This window comes from Pelodiscus sinensis, chromosome 26, assembly GCF_049634645.1.
Source record: "Pelodiscus sinensis isolate JC-2024 chromosome 26, ASM4963464v1, whole genome shotgun sequence".
Lineage (NCBI taxonomy): Eukaryota > Metazoa > Chordata > Testudines > Trionychidae > Pelodiscus > Pelodiscus sinensis.
The window spans coordinates 11,437,699-11,454,685 of record NC_134736.1 but is presented as its reverse complement, the minus strand read 5'-3'; the positions used below and the strand labels follow the sequence as shown (position 1 = coordinate 11,454,685).

Genomic DNA, 16,987 nt, shown 5'->3' with positions numbered 1-16,987 from the left:
TGGAAAACGTTTATGACCGTTACAGGGGTGAAATTTTGTTGCTGTAGAACCTTAGCAATGGTTTTTGCTAAAATACAGTCCATCGAATAATAGAAGTTGCCCGGAGCTACTGAACTCTGAATGATCTAGGCTTTCCAGTGCAATTTTTTCTTTAATGGCAGCATAGAAACTGCCTTTTAAATATTCATGCAAATTAATAAACACTTTAGGCAAATTGATAGATACTTTCGAGTTCCAAAGTTCAACTGAACCTCAGATGCGCAGAACATTTCACTTGATTGGTTGCATCACAGCCTGTATTAACAGCTTGTCCAGAGACTAAAGAGAGAGACTGATCAAGGTTTTAGAGGGCAAGGAAACAGTATGTTGATTAAATGTTACAGTTGTGTTAGCCTACTAAGTGGAGTCAGTAACAAGGTATATTAACAATGGTGGGACTGACCTATTTCACTGTGGCATTTTCTAAAATTAATTAGAGTGCCATTACTAGTCTTTAAAAGGATTTATTTAAAGCATCTCATTTTTCTTTTTTTAACAGCTGCTCTTTTCTAAGGTTTTTAAAGTTCCAGTTGAAAAGCTAATGCTGGAAAAATAAGAGACTTTTTCTTCTGTTGGAAAGATGTTTTCATAATGTCTGTTTTCTGGAAATCTCATTCCTTTAGTGATGCATAGAAAGTGAGAGTGATTAGTTGTTTTTAATGACACTGAACAACCAAAAATAAAAATGCACTTAAAGCCTTGTTACTGAAACTTTCACTTATATATGCAATATTGTTTGGAATTTGGATATACGGATGATCTGAAATTTTTCGTGGTTGTGAACTTGGTAGGGGCCCTATTTATAAAATAAAAAACAGTTTTCTAAATACTAAATGAATTTCTGTATGAGAGCTGGGTTTGTGGTTTGCAACTTTGTAGAGCACAGCCAAATTAAATTCAACAAAAATGCAGTTGAAACAATGCATTATGCCAGTTTCTCATTTTGAATTGAGGATGAAATACAATATATGTGTTTGTTCTGCCCAGATTGGGAGAAGCACTAGAACACTTCGGCATTGGCAAGGAGATGGATTAGCTGACCTAGTAGGTCATTTCCATCTCCAGCCTGCATGATTCCTCGAGACAGACTTGATATGCTATTTCACATAATACAGACAGACATAATATAATCAGTAAAGTGTTGACAATGCTGATTTAAAACACTTGAAATGAATTAGTCTCCTGGGTCAGTATTCTGAGCCTTCAATTCCCATGTCGTCTTTCATGAGCTATTGTGTTGGCTCTGCTTTCCAAAATGCGTGATTATTCTCAGTAGACTCTCAGTACCAGCTTTAGTTTTAACAAAAAACAGGACTATGTAGCACTTTAAAGACTAACAAGATGGTTTATAGGTTTTGTGGAGCAGAGGAGACTCAGGCATATTTACTTGAAGAAACATTTGTCTTTCGCCAATTAGTGCCTGTCTTTCCCTTAGGTGATAGGTTTTAGGTCTGGAATAAAGACAAGTTGAGCATTTTCTAGTTTTCTGTTTAGCTGCTTTGAGGATTGCACCAGCACCACATAAATCATGCTGTAGTTCTAGGTTTCCAGTTTTCTCATTTTCCAACTTTCCTCTTCCTGTATACAAGATACAAGCATTTGACATGAAGAGTTTTCTTTTTACTGAATCTGCTATGTATTTGAGAAGCTTTAGGCGGTAGCTGAGTTAGTCTGTACAGGATAAACTTAAAAAACCAACAAATAGTCTGGTAGCTCTTTAAAGACTAACAAAACATGTAGATGGTATCATGAGTTTTTGTGGGCACAGCCAACTTCTTCAGATGCATTTGAGAGTTTGTTTGTCCATTAGTCTGTGTTTGTCCATCTGGTCAAGAACTCCTCCTAATTGGTAAGAGCTAGGACCACCAAATTTGGAATGCAGCTTCCTTTTATCATAACTTAAAGCAAGGTAAAGGTTTGGTTGTGCCAGGAAAATGGAATTTGCCTGGAATTGATTGCTTCTCATAAAACTGTACAGAAAGGAGATAGATAAAAGGGGTTCGCTGGGGGTGCACTCTGTGTCTCTCCTTCCCTCCCCCTTCCCCAGTCTGGGACTTCCCCATCCCTGAGCCTCCCATCCCCAGGTACTCTTTAGGAAAGCCTGCAGAAGAAGGACTGAAGTCCCCCTCCCTCCTCCATTCATAGAGGGACTTTACTGGCTATTCCCCTTCATCAGAGAGGGAGTCCTTCAGTGGTAGTAACATGTCAAGAAACATCACTATCAGTAGAGTTGTAAATACATTTGGATCATAAATTCCTCATGCTTTCTCAGTAGGCCAAGAAGTCCCATTCACAACCATGGTGCTGTATAAATACTACATACAATAATAAATCCGTTATCAGCCATCCTCACCGCCTAAATTGAGGTCAGAGAGAAAAGTCACTGGAGGGGAAATCATCCTGGATGGCTGAAATGCCTAATGCCTCCTTGGGGGAGCATAACCCAAAGTTCAGGCATGGCATTTAATTAAAAAAAAATACAGCCACCAAAGAATGAATATCTGTCAAACAGACCATTAACTGTCTGATGTGAGGAGCCTAACTTTCCAAATGCATAATACCACTTTGCTAGCACAGCTTCCCAGCCATCCGACACCTAGCAGGTAATGTGTCATCTTCCTGGAAAAGGAGTGCCATCAATCTGTATGTTGTCAACATGCAGTAGTCCATGACCATGATTACCCTACATCTCAGCCTACCAGCTTGGTCACGTGTGTGACCAAGACCAGAATGCGGATATTCCATTTGGAAATGTAAAACGCATGGGATTTTTACTGCTAGTTTAAATGACTCTAACCCACATTTCAACCTCCTTATACTGGAAACCTATTATTCTTACCTACATGCCTCTAGCTTCCATCCAAGGCACATTTCACAATCTATTGTTTACAGCCAGGCTCTAAGATAGAACCACATTTGCTCTAGTCCCAGAGACAGAGATCTCTGTCAGGCATTCTTAAAACTTAAATAGCCACATGGGGAAGTGAAAAAACAGATTGACAGAGTCAGATGAGTACCCAGACATCAGCTTCTTCAACAAACAAAATAACAGAACATCACTACTCATCACCTACAGCTCCCAACTCAAAACCCTCCAGTGCATCATTAACAATCTACAACCTATGCTGGTAAAAGACCCCTCATGTTCACAGGCCTTTGGGGACAGGCCACTCCTCGCCTACAGACAGTCCCCTAACCTGAAACAAATTCTTTCAGCAACCACACAGCACACCTGCATCATATTCACCCAGGAACCCGCCCCTGCAATAAACTATGGTGCCAACTCTGTCCGTGGGCAGCAGGTTTGTATAATTTTTGGTGGTGCCCCATTAGCCATGACCCCTACCAGCACCCTCCTGGTGCCGCCCCCTTCCCTCACTGCCCCTGCCCCCTTTGTCCTATTTTTCCCTGATGCCCACCCCCTCACCACCCTGTGCCCCCGTTCCCCTGTGCCCTCGCACATGACTTGCTCCATCCCCGCCTTCCTCATGCCCACCCCCTCTTTCAAACCTTCTCCCAGCACTTCCCTCTCCCCCCTCTAGCTCCCAACACCCTTACCCTCTCCCCTCCCAGCATCACCCTGTCCCCTTCCCACTGACACCTCCCCTCCTGCCCTTTTCCTCATTGTCTGCACTTGGCCCCCTGCCATTTGTCTCTTCTCCACGCTGTCTCTTGGTACCTTCCCCTTTCTTCTCCTGACCTGTCCCCCTCCCTTCAGCACAAGCCCCTTCCTCTCTCACCCCTTCCCACTATCTTTCCCCCTCCCCTACCTTCTGCCTTCCCGTTTGCGGGGCAGTGGGGCTGGAGTCTGGGATCAGGCCCTGCCACCCCACTGCCCGTCGAGGGGACATAGGCTGCTCCGGCATCCGCTGTCCATTTCTTCTGGGGCTGTGGGGTGTGAGCATCCGCCCCGCGGGGTTGCCTGCCTGGTCTCGGCTGCCTCAGGAGAGTGGGCACCTACCTGAGCTCACCCCATGGGCCCGGGGTTGCCTGCCACGCCGCCAGCATTTAAAATACCTGGAACGGCATGAGCATGCGCCACAAGGGGACGGGGGTGGGGCTGGCCCGCTCGCTGTAGTGTCCGCCCAGGGGCAAGGCCTCCGCATCTTGACACCCCTGTCTGGCATGCAGTGTGCACATGCGCAGCAAGGGCACGGGGGCGGGGCCAGCCTTCCACAACAGCTTGCCGTGGCGTGACCAGTGGTGGAGCCCCTGTGCTCCGTCACATTGGGGCTGCGGGCACCCCATTACAAGTCCTCTTCTCCTCCGGGGACGCTCTGGGGCCAGGGGGGAGGAGCAATATTCAGAGCCAGGGGAGGGACCCAGCTCCAAATATTGGTGGAGCAAGGCCCTAGGCTCTAAATATTGCTGGAGTATGGGCACCACGAGCCCATATAACTTGCCGCTCATGGCTCTGTCTACACATCTATACAAGCGACATGAAGACAGGACCGAACCACATGGACCATCAAGTGCCAGCATTGCCCCTCTGCCATGTATATTGGCCAAACTGGACAGACTCTATGACAAAGGATTAATGGACACAAATCAGATATTTGAAACAGTAACCCACAGAAACTTGTTTGGGAACATTTTAACTTGGCTGGACACTCATTAATGGATATAAAAGTGACCATACTAATACAAAGCAATTTAAAAAAACAGCTAGAGAGAGAAGCTGCGGAACTTGCCTTCATCTGCAATTCTGACACCTTTAATCAAGGTTTGAACAAAGATACGAACTGGATGGGCCACTACATTCAACCCCTAATGCCATCAAAAGCTAAGGATTGGGCACGTTGAGCCCACTCTATTAGCCTCATTTAGCACGGACACTCTATTTTACAAGATTTTTTTCCCTTCTCTTTCTCTCCCCATCCTCTCTTTTTCTGCTATTTATTTGTACTTCTGGACCCCTTGCTCCATTCATCTGATGAAGTGGGTTGCATCCACGAAAGCTCATGATACCATCTACATGTTTTGTTAGTTTCTAGGGTGCTGCAGGACCATTCGTTTTAACATTTTTTCCCCCCTGTTTCATTAATCTTTGTTTCTGATGTAAATAATTTCCAACAATAGTAGCAAAGGGACACCTTATTTGCGTGCACTGTTGGTAGGGTGTAGCATCCCCTCAAAATGGAGGACATTTAAGGTGCACAATGAATTTTCACTCAGAAGAAGCATTGTTTGCTGTATTTCCTGTAAGAAGTAAAACAAATACTGCAAACACTGATGCAGCTTCCATTTGCCTATCTGTTTTTTGCAGCATTGGTCATCAGGGTGTTTAAGTGCTTATTGGCATGTAAGATACTGGCTGAGGATCTAGCTTCAAATATTAAGTAAATAACACTTACTAAGGCCATATCATCACTCGCTACACTGGGAATCAATCTTCTGGTGTTTGATTTAGTGGGTCTGTTTAAAACACTAAATCGAACGCTGAAGACGGCTCCAGTTGTGCTCCTATCAGCCTTCTCCTGTGAAGGCGTGACAAGCTTGGCTGAAGGTAAGCTGACTCTAGCTACGTATTTTATGTTGCTGGACTTGCGTACTTTAAGCCAGCCTTCTGGGTCTAGCGTAGACCTGGCCTAAGGCAAAATCTGTCAAGTGTCTCTCATGCATCTTGAGCAAGAGAAGGAGCCAGCAGAACATGGTGATTGTCTGAAAAGTAAGGCCTCATTTACACTTGAAGATTGTAGATCTTTAACTGTACCGGGTTTATTTAAAGTGGCACAATTCTAAGTAGGTGGATGCTAGGGATGTTACATTTCAATTAATTAACTAATTGAATAGTCACTGGGATTTCCATCAACTATTTGATTAGTCGATAAGGACTAGTGTGGTGTTCCGCCTTTGAAATGTACAAGAGCCCCAGCAGGGGCTCTTGTGCATTTCAAAGATTGAAACATGGCCTTGGGCTCCACATGGCATTTTAATCTTTGAAATGCAGAAGAGCCCCTGCTGGCTCTTTCTGAGAGGAAAGCAGCTGTTGACTGGTGTGTCTACTATCGAATAAACTTTTGCTTATCAGATAGTTAACTAGTCGATTAGTCGCTTGCATCCCTAGTAGATGCAGTTATATCTGTATAGATGTGTATATCATGTAGATGTGTGTTCTGTAGCAGGGTCTAACCTTTGGTAATGCAGTGTAGTAAGTGAGCCCTGCTGGGAGAATATTGCAGGTGTTAAATTGGAGTGTTTAATTCCTCACCAGGAGAAATGGAAATGTCGTACTTGTTGGGATCAGTAAATTAGATTTAAGGATCCTGAAAAGGCCATCAGGATGTTTTGCTGAGAGTGGTGTTAATATGACATGAAATGTACCCATCTGTAATTTGAAATTGGTAACTCACCCTACCAGTGATCTTTAAGGTTACCAGAAATAGGTGCAAATGCGAGCTGTGAATTTTGTAAAATGTCTTGTAAATATTTGTTACAGTACATTTGATTTTCAATTTACAGTGGAGAAGGGTTCATTCATCTGGGGAGAGATTGCTTAATGGTTTTCTATACAGACAGAACTTTTTTATTAATGTAATAGTGCCAGATTGCATTTGAAGGTCATTCAGAGTTACTAAAGAGACTAACAAATACCATTTTAAATAGAAGACCTATTTGTTTTTATCATGGATTAAATATTAAATGCCAGTTTATATTTGGATGCATATGAGGCTTTTGTGAGAGGGTTCCGCATGAGTCTTTTTGTTTTGTGTTTAATATCTACAATATATCTGTGTTTAATATTTTATGTAAAATAACACTGAGACTTAATTTGTTTCCCCCTTCCCTCCTGTGTATAAGAAATCTGTGGCCGGGAACATAATAAGTCTTTCTGTTCCTTTTCCTGATGTATGGCAGATAAAATGTGCAGATTGTGCTAGGTATTCTTGGATTATGTCTACACTACAGCCGGTGTCAGTATAGTTTATGTTGCTTTTATGCAAATAAACAGCCTCCCTGATGGACATAACTTACATCCGCATGAGTGCTTATATTCACAGCGCTATGTCGGAAGGAGATGCCCTTTTGCTGACACCGCTACGCCATTTGCGGAGGTGATTTCATTATGCCAATGGGAGCGTTCTCTCCCATCAGCATAGCGTGTCTTCACCAGATGCGCTGCAGTGGTGCAGTTGCAAGCACAGTTTGTGTAGATATGCCCTTAAATATAATCCTTGTTTAATGGGATGTGTGATTTGCTATGCCCCCTACCCCCATTAGCCACGCCTCGGGGAAAGATGGACACACGTCCCACTCATACTCCCTTTCATGCTAGGAAAAGTTTCATGCTCCCTTCATCTCCTAGAACAGGAATGTGACAGGCTCCTGGATGAATCAGTAGAATGTGTCTGTAGCATGTGTGCTATGACTAGGGCCCTGTCAAATTCACCATCCATCATGGTCAATTTGATGGTCATAGGATTTGAAAAATAATAAATGGTCATTATTTCAGCAAGTTACAACTCTATGATTTAATTGTAGAATTCCTGAAAAGGAGTTGTGGTGGGATTGCAAAGTTACTGTGTGTTTGTGGGGGGCGGGCGGGGTACGGGGGGGTTGCAGTAGTGCTACCCTTAATTCTGCTACTGCAGGCGGCAGCCACACTGCCTTCAGAGCTGGGCAGCTGCAGAGCTTCTGGCTGCAAGCCCAGCTCCGAAAGCAGAGCCATCTCTAGCAGCAGCACAGAAGCAAGGATGGCTTAGTATGGCTTCGCCATCCTTACTTTGGCACTGCTGCTGCTGGAGTGCTGCCTTCAGAGCTGGGCACCCAACCAGCAGCTACTGTTCTCTGGCTGCCACGCTCTGAAAGCAGCACAGATGTGAAGGAGGCACTAATGTGATGCCCCTAAAATAAACTTGCAAACCCCCAAATTGAGAAAATGCTGATCTCCCCCTATGGAATCTGTATAGTATAGGGTAGAAGCACACAAAAGACCAGATTTCATGAGGGGAGACCATGTTCCATGATCAGTGACGTGTTTTTCATGGCCTTCAATTTTATAGGGCCCTATCTACGATGCCTCCAACAGGAGTCTTGGAGAGGCCAGAGTTGGCTCCTCTGGAAGTCAATGGCAAAATTCCATTTGAAAGTGGATTCTAACCCTATTTATGGAGAATGAGGTGAAGCTGTATGAGGAAAAATTAATTATTCTCTATGCAAACTTCGGTCCATAAAGCATCTTTGGGATAATTTTTCCCTCTTCCACCCAGTTTGCATGTTTCCTTCTCTCCATGTTGACATGTTTTATGTAGACTCTGGCACAGGCCTGAGAAAAATAAGGCCCACAGCACAATCCCATTGGCCAGTTTCTGCCCAGAAACTGGCCAGTGGGAGCTTCCTGTTTGAATAGCAGGCAGCACACGAAGCACCACACCCCTTCCACTCCAGCTTAGTTATTCACATAAGCACATGGTCATACATCCCTGTGGGGAGAGGTGGACAGGCTGGCTGGCTGGATAGTTGGCTGAGAAACTTTTTAAGCTCTGCAGGAAGGCAGGCTGGTTGGGTTACACGCTATTAAGTCTCCTGCACCCAGCTCCTCTCTTCCCCATCCTTCTGACCCCCTACTCAACATACCCAAACCTTCTGCCCCCTGCCTACACTCATACCCCCTCCCAGATCTGGCACCCCAAACCCCAGCCCACAATCCCCTCCTACCCTACTCTATAACCCAAACTCCTGCATCCCAGTCCCCCTCTCCTAGGTCACATTCCGAACCCCTGCTCCCCATTCTCCTTAAAGGTCACAACTGCCTCCTTCACCCAAACTCTCTTCCAGTCCCCCCACTCCCTGCTGCACCCCAATAGCTTACCCCAAGGTCCCTTTTACAGCCAACCTCCATCCCAGACCCTGCACCACCACCATTAATATCATGGAAGAGTGTAGCCCTCGACCACCTTCCAAAATCTTGGCATGCCTCCCGTCAAAAATGATTGCCCATCTCTGCTCTGGAGGCACCTATGGAAGGAAAGTATCAGAGTAGTGCATTCCTCTCCTGACGGTGAGTTTTTCTCCCCTTTGTGCCAGACAGGTGGAGGAATGAGCGACAGGGGATGATGGATCACTTGATGATTACCAGTTTTGAACTTTCTCTTTGGGGCACTGGCATTGGGGCACAATTGGAAGACAGGGTACTGGCTAGATGGATCTTTGGTGTGACCCACTATGGCCGTTCTTATGAGATACAGGGGCTATTCTGCTTAATTCAGGGCAGTTTTGGAGGGCGGGGGGAGAGTCATGCCGCAAAAGAAAGTAAAGAGTCTAACCTATCATCTCCTTGCACACCTGTCATCCTCCGTCTTCAGCTTCTGCCTCAGAGATATGACTTCCAAGCAGTTTTTGTTAAAATACTGAAGAAGGAAAGTGGCTTATGGACAGGTATAAAATGTGTGTAATTTTCTGAGAAACTAACTCCTTTGTTTCCAGGAGTAGTTGTTTGGGGTTTGGCCTAATTGCATGCTACTTGCTTGAATCTTGAGGTGTCCAAGAGAGCTACTCTGGCAAATATCAAAATCAGTTGTTTGTTTAAAATGTGTAATTAGGAAGCCATAGCCACTCTTGCCCCTGCATGAACTGTGAGAAGCCAAAACAGCTGCTTTAGGTAAATATGCTAGATGCATTTTCAGATTTGTGGTGGGAAGGGGAGGTGATGGGAAGAATTTATCGCTGAGCAGGGAGTCTCTGGTTTGTATGCACAATCAGGTGGTTTTGAAAAACTATACTGGCTAATAAACAGGAATGCTCCTGTGGAGCTGCTCCAGTTTGTCTTGGGGCATAATTAAGGCTGTGGGAGAGCTCCTAGGAAACTGTGATTGCTGATTTGCAGGCTTATTTTTAGAATACACTGTATGGGCACAAGTCTACTCCCATTAGAGTCAAGCGCAGAACTCCCAGTGACATGACTGAGGTCAGGAACTTACTCATCCTCTGTTAGTCCCCTTCCTCATTCTATAGTCCTTGTATGAACTTATGGTAAATTAATTCCACACATTGCACAAAACTAATCACTTCGTCAGGGCTGCATTTTTGGTCACTGAGATCAAAAACCAGGAGAGCTCGGCCTCCTGAGCTCCTAAATGACACTAGGTGCGTAGTGTCATCCCAACAAGGAGAGTTTCTTTCTCTGTCCACCTGGAACTATCCCATCTCAAATCCTTGTCAAACAAACAACCAGACTTAACATCCGTGTGCTCTGGGCTCATTCTTACCTCCTGGGGTGGAGTAAGTGAGATCACTACAGCTTGAGGACCCGAGCAGCCAGGGAAAACTGATACTGATGGGTCTTTTGACCCTTTCAGCTTCTAAGATTCAATGACCTGTTCCTGGAACAAAGTGGGTCGGTGGGATTGGAGAGAAATTTCCAGTTAGATTCAGCTAAATGCTGTGTGTTACAAGGGGAGAATATGTTCAGTTTTTGTAGATTGGCTGTTTGGTCAAAGCTTCCCGCTGATTCCTGTGTCTTTATATATCCAATCTGATTATTTCACTATTCTGAGAGATTCCCTAAGATCTGTAACTTTTCAAGGTGAAATTGCCAGTTACCATCCTCCTGCAAACTTCATTAAAACTCATGAGAAAAATGTGCAAAAAATGCCGTGCTTAGCCACTGGAGGAAACTTTTTTTGGTCTCATTTTGCAGATGGAATCTAAGACATGCAAAAAAAAAAAAAAACCTTTTTGTCTAGCAAGTAAGCAAACTAAAGCAACCAGCTGCCTGATAATTAATCTGAGGTGCGAATTGCCATCATGTCTGATGAATAGTGTAGCAAACCCATTTGTAATCTGATCATAAAAGTGTGAATTAGTGGCTTGGTTATTTTAAGAATTTTAGTCTGGGAAAGCATCCATTCAGTATTTTGTTTTCTAATGCTGTGAGATGACAAAAATGCAGTTGTGAAGCTAAGTATAAAATTTCACAAAAACTGTCTTGAAACAAGGCCTGTCTGTTGCTAGAGGTTTAAATCATGCACTCCGTACCTGTTGTATAATGTACACAATCCATTAGTATGAGTCAGCAGTGTGAAGTGTGCTACATGCTTTAGAATGTGTGTGTTTAATAGATCTCGATCTGAGATCAGTATGTCATTAGGTGTGTCTCCTGACTCTCCTTCTGCCAGTGATGGTTATGGAACAGTATATGGGGCTTTGTACATGAGGGCCAGCTGGTTTGTAAGATGGTTTGTCCTCCCGGAACCCTTTTTATATTGTCTCATTTCTGAAGTGAGGAATTTTCCCCTCATAAACTTGGGTCCAGTCGCATGAGAAGGGGAGAGAAGATGAGATCCAGCAGATATTTGCAGAGATCCCTGTCCAAATGTGCACTACAGCTAGCCTTTATGTCTTACCGCTGCTCCAGCTGTTGGCAACATGGATGAAACCACAGTTTAAATCACAGATCTGGAACAGGATGTGTGGCAGGAGGGCAAATAATTGAGCTTTATTCTATGTTTGATATGCTATGGAATCCAGTACTAGCGTGACGCCATTGGTATCCTTGGTCCTGCATAAGCCAAAAGTTAATTGGCTGTTTCATACCTGTAACAGCCCAGTTGTTGTACTCTTCATCTGCTCTTATTTAGCCACTGGAGGAAGCAGGGGCAGAGGAGAGGGGGCAAAGCATCTGGCGAGGGGGAGTCAGCGGGGAATGGTGCGGCAAGCGGCAAACCCTCTGCCGCTTTGCAGGAAGGCAGGGGAAGCCCCGCGTAGCCACCGATATCAAGCCAGCTGGGGAAATCGTGTTACTGTGTTGCGGGGACAGTTGTATAATTAAAAAAACATTCCCTAAAAAAAAAAAAATCGTGCTATCGCGAAAACGTGTTAAGCGGGCACGTGTTAAATGAGGAACTGCTGATTAATGAAATGGTTTAAATAAATAAAATTGATAAAGATTAGCTTTGAATTGTGCATGTTAATGAATCTGGGAATAATCCCACCAGACACTCAGCAGGAATTACTGCTTTAGATCTTTGCCTCTGTCCTCTGCAAAATGTCGTTTATCCAGCCTGTGGACATGTGTACCTCAGTCCATAATGATAGAGATGCCTTCAAGGTGAATTGGGAACCTTTTTGTAAATAATTTTTTAGAAGGTTTGAGTTTCCAGCCAAGTCCATAACAGTCTCTGTGTCGGAATACAACAATAAACTGAGCAAGGTGTTTGAAAAAGAGATCCTCCTTAATTGCAGATGTTTTGGGGATAGCTGCTGAGCACCCCATAAACGCTATTGCAATGAGTGCGAGTCAAGGGTAGTTAGGGGGAAACACACAAGCCCTGCAACAACTCATGACCCAAAGCATAGGCCAGGGGTGGGCAAAAGGGCCTCCACAGGCTGGATCCACTTCAAAGCGCGGTGCGCTGCTTGCAGGGCAGAGGCAGAGCGGAGAAAGCTTTGTGCGCTACCCTGCCCCCAGGCCTTTATTGACCTGGGGGCGGGGGAGCACACATGAAGCCTTCCCCCTCCCTGCCAGTAGCACATGGCACTTTGAAGTGCTGTTCGCTGCTCGCAGGGTGGGTGGGGGGGGGGGGGAGCGGAGGAGGCTTTGCTTACTCCCCAGCCCCCAGACCCTGATAGGCCTCTTCTAGGGCATGGGTGCCTAGTGGGAAGGGAGGGCAAAGGGTAGCCCCATCCTTCTTGTTTAGGCCCCACCCCCTCCGGGGTGTCCCGAGGCTACTTCAGAAATTTTTGAAGTGTCCCCCTGGGCAAAAACTATTTCCCACCCCTTTCATAAGCTAAGAGTGGGGGGGGTCTCAAGCCTGGGGGCTGGGTGTGGCCCCCAGCTGGCTTGGATCCTGCCCCCGAGGTTCATGACCCTGTGCTTATACTCCAGCCCCCCCTGCTGCCCACCATGGGGCTGGAGAGCAGAAAATATACTAGACTTGGCCCCTGAGGCTCTGGTGTGGGAGAGAAATGTGGGGAGTATCTTTCTGCTTGTCTGTCAGTGAGGGTTGATTTTTTTGTTTGTTGCTTGTGTGTGGCCCTTGACTTTTTTTCCTCTGGGTCAGCAGCATCCGACCCAAAAAAGGTTCCTCATCCGTGCCTTAGGCCCATCAGAGTCTTGATATAACAACTGTCCAGGCATGCTGCAAGGGCCATCTTTTCCCCCTCAAGCATTTGGAGAGAACGTGGCGCAGCAGATGGTGATAGAAGTAGTTATTGACAGACGTTGTTATATTCATGAGGTTAATTTTGCTTGTCTGGCCAGGCGTTTGAATTCCTTGAATATACCGACCACCAAAGAATTACATTTTTGGGGTTGTTTTTTTTTTTTTTTCAAGTTTCCAGTGATTAGCATGAGGTCTTTAAATTATTGATTTATTTTGATTTTATAAGTTAGGTTGGGAAAGAAAATGTCTCAACGAGATTGTTTTTTGCTGATATGCTTGGAAAAATAAGAAAAATCCATTGATTCCAGATATTTAAAACCTTTGCATTTTGATGTGAAAGAGTTTATTGAAGTGGCACCAACATGAAGTCATAAGTATGATTTACTAGAGATTTGTAAGCAAGAAACAAGCATGTCTGTCTGTCTGTCTTTCTAGAATGATGAAGTCCTCTGTACATACAGAAGAGGATGACTTTGTTCCAGAGCTGCAGAGAAGCATTCATCCCCGAGAGAGGCCAGACTGGGAAGAGACACTCAGTGCTATGGTAAAGCATTGTTATTTTCTGTCCTGATCAGTGTTAGAATGAGCTGCCCGTCGGTCCTTTTGTAGTAATAGATATTGACAATATATTTCTCTGTTTCCAATCATTACACTGATTGTGCTGTAGTCTGAAGAGTGAAATGCATTCCTTCCTCTTGCAACTGTTGAACTTCAGTAATGAGAAAAAAACCCACGCATGGAGGGTCTGTCCTATTTATGCCCCTAAGCAGGTTTAAAAATCAATTAAATGGTCCATAATGTCACAATGATTTTTAGTCCGAATTAATCTCCTTTTCGGCAACTATCTCCGGTGCGAGGGGAACATCTTCAAAGGGAATGTTTTTACTAATACACCATGTTGTACAGAGAAAATTAGCAATATGTTGGCTGTGTCCACATAAATAAAACAGTGGCTTGAAAACTTAAGCCCCACAGTGACTAGAGCAATAGAAAAGTAACTGGCTAGTGCGTGTTTCGATGCTCAGTGAAGGCAATGGAAAGCGGGCATTGGGTCGAGCCATTAGGCAGCTGTGGCCTGATTTTTCAAATGAGCTGAGCACCTTGAGCTCAGGTTGATTCCAGCAGGAGCTGGGGTTGCTCAGCTTTGGAAATCAGGCTGTTATTTTGTTAGTAACTTCAGAGGGCTTCATAGAATCTTAGGGCTGGAAGAAACCTCAGGAGGTCATTGAGTCCAGCCCTCTGCCCAAAGCAGGACCAATCCCCACTCAATCATCCCAGCCAGGGCTTTGTCAAGCCAGGACATAAAAACCTCTAGGGATGGAGATTCCACCACCTCCCTAGGGAACCTATCCCAGTGTTTCTCCACCCTCCTAGGAAAATAGCTTTTCCTAATATCCAAGGTTTTACTTCCTGGTGGCCTCGATAAATGGCCTGACTTCTGTTAATGGAGGGCTGGCTTGAGCTTGTAGTGCAGCGTTTCTTAAAGTGTGTTTCGTGGCACTCCGGTGTGCCGTGAGGCAATTGGAGGTGTGCCACGGAGAACAGAGTTCAAAATGGCCGTACTTAAAAGGGCAATGCCTAAACAAAGTTCAAAGTGGCCGCCCTCCTGATAAAAGGGCAAACTGTTTGGTTTTTTTTTACTTAACTTCTTTTCCTTTTTTTTTCCTCAACAAAAAAAATCCTTGGTGTTCCCCATAAAAATTGGTGTTCCTCGGTCTTAAAAAGTTTAAGAAACACTGTTGTAGTGTGTGTTCATTTTACAATTTCTGATCTGAATCAACTACTCTGATGAAGAAATTCTGTTCCAATGACTGAGATACGGATTCAGTATGTTTGGGATGGGCTTTGATCCTCTGCTTTAGAAGACTTTGGTACACAGTCCTTCCAAGTAAACTGCTGCTAGTAAACAACACTAGCCATCTTCATTTGTGGTCAGTAAATATGTTGTGGTTTTGCTGTTCTCTTTTGATTTGTAGGGCTTGTTATGCATGGGAAAGGGGGACTTGTCACCTAGAAGGGCAAAGATAGGAGGATCAATATTTTAAAAGTAAGGGCCATGCCCCAAATTATTTTCATACCTTTTGGGCAGGCAATTCAACATTGTCACTTCTGCACTTTCCTGATGCCTAAATTGATGTTTGTGGAGGAGTCTGTGCCTTTTGTTTTGAACTGAGGATATGTTTATATTGCCCCCTAGTTCGAACTAGGGAGGCAAATGAAGCATACCGAAGTTGCTAATGAAGCACGGGATTTAAATATCCTGGACTTGATTAACATATTCGCGGCCGGTCACCATTGTAAAAAGCCGGTAGCCTGAATTAACTCGCCGTGTGTAGACGCGGTTGTCCAATCCAAAACCCTTCCCTCTAATTAACTGTTACTCCTCATTGTACGAGGAGTACCAGTTAATTCGAGGGAAGGGTTTTGGATCGGACTACCGCATCTACACGTGGCGAGTTAATTCGGGCTACAGTTTTTTTACAGTGGCGACCGGACGCGAATATGCTAATCAAGCGCGGGCTATTTAAATCCCGCGCTTCATTAGCAACTTCGGTATGCTTCATTTGCCTCCCTAGTTTGAACTAGGAGGCAAGTGTAGACATACCCTGAAAGGGGATGCTGTTGCTAGCAGGATAAATATTCTTTGTTTTATAATATTTTTCTCTTTTCTTGTTATTGTGTCTGGCCTCATTCTCACTCCTTTCCTTCCCTCTACATTTCCCCACCCCCGCCCCCCAGCACATTTCAAACATTAGATGATCGCAGCAGTTCCAATATCCCATGCTGGAAGCTTTACCAGCAGAACGTATCTAAGGCTAAGAGAGCTTCTAGCTGTCCCTGCTGAGAGAGCAAGCCATGCCTTCTAGGGGAGGAAGGGAATTTGCATTATTGCAGAGGGAGTGTGTTTCTAAATCCAATGCTTATAAATGAACAGTGTATTAACTAGGGTTGTTAACCATGTACATGAGTACACATTAACTGATAAGCCTGGTCTCGTTGGTTAACCTGCTCGATTACATGCAACCCCCCTGCCCCCCCCTTACTGCCTCTGATACTGAAGGAGCAGATAGGAGACAGTACACAACGGGAGCCAGCTTTCAAGTCAGCTCCCTGCGAGCACCCGCTTCTGTCTGCCCCTGTATGTGAATGTGTAGCTGCAGAAAATTTAACTCCTCCCCTACACTGTGTGATGAGGGTTCTTGGCTTTTGCAGTGTTTCAGTGACCAGATATTCAGGCAATCCTACCATGACCTTCCAGGGTTATTTTTCCTTGTAAGGAATCTTAATGTCCTGACAGGGAGGGCTGAATACTTTAATTGGTAACACTGCAGGAAACAATTTAATTGTGTCTGCAGACTTCTTGCAGATGTAGCCATTTAGTGTTCCAGGCCAACAGCCTGGTTGAAGGTCAGGATTCTAAATCCCCTGGGCTCTTCTTAAAAACTATGACATTTTGTCAGTTCAAAATATTTCTTGAGGTTTTCTTCCTCGGTCTTTGAGGCAAAGTCATCAGAGTCCCTAGAAGATCTGGGTAGCAATGGAATTTTCACATCCATAAGTTATATGCAGCAGTGTTTTTATAGAGCAACACCTTTCCAATGACCTTTAAAACAATGCCACTGGATATCCTGGATTCATTCTGTGCCCGACAGTGAGAAAGCATGCTTTTCAACATCACTTAGTTTCACAGAGCCAACAAACCTTGATGAGGCTCAGTTCAAATAAAAGTGCTGCTTCTGAAGCCATGCAAGAATCATACAGAGTAACTAAGCAGGATATTTTTAATTCAAAATCATGTTTGCTAGAACAATTGGAAGAAGAAGGTATACCTACATGAATCATTA

The 16,987-nt window shown here is 44.5% G+C and overlaps 1 protein-coding gene across 15 annotated transcripts in view; it reads left to right on the top strand.

Annotated features, from left to right (window-relative positions):
* The window catches only part of ARHGAP32 (Rho GTPase activating protein 32), a 465,356-nt gene that overhangs the window by 181,847 nt on the left and 266,522 nt on the right, over window positions 1-16,987 (top strand). For all 15 annotated transcript variants that reach the window (XM_075909249.1, XM_075909242.1, XM_075909245.1 and 12 more), the window contains one exon: window positions 13,578-13,686. In XM_075909249.1, the coding sequence (XP_075765364.1) occupies window positions 13,579-13,686 (108 nt within the window). In that variant the 5' untranslated portion in view covers window position 13,578. The remainder of the gene's footprint in view (window positions 1-13,577; window positions 13,687-16,987) is intronic.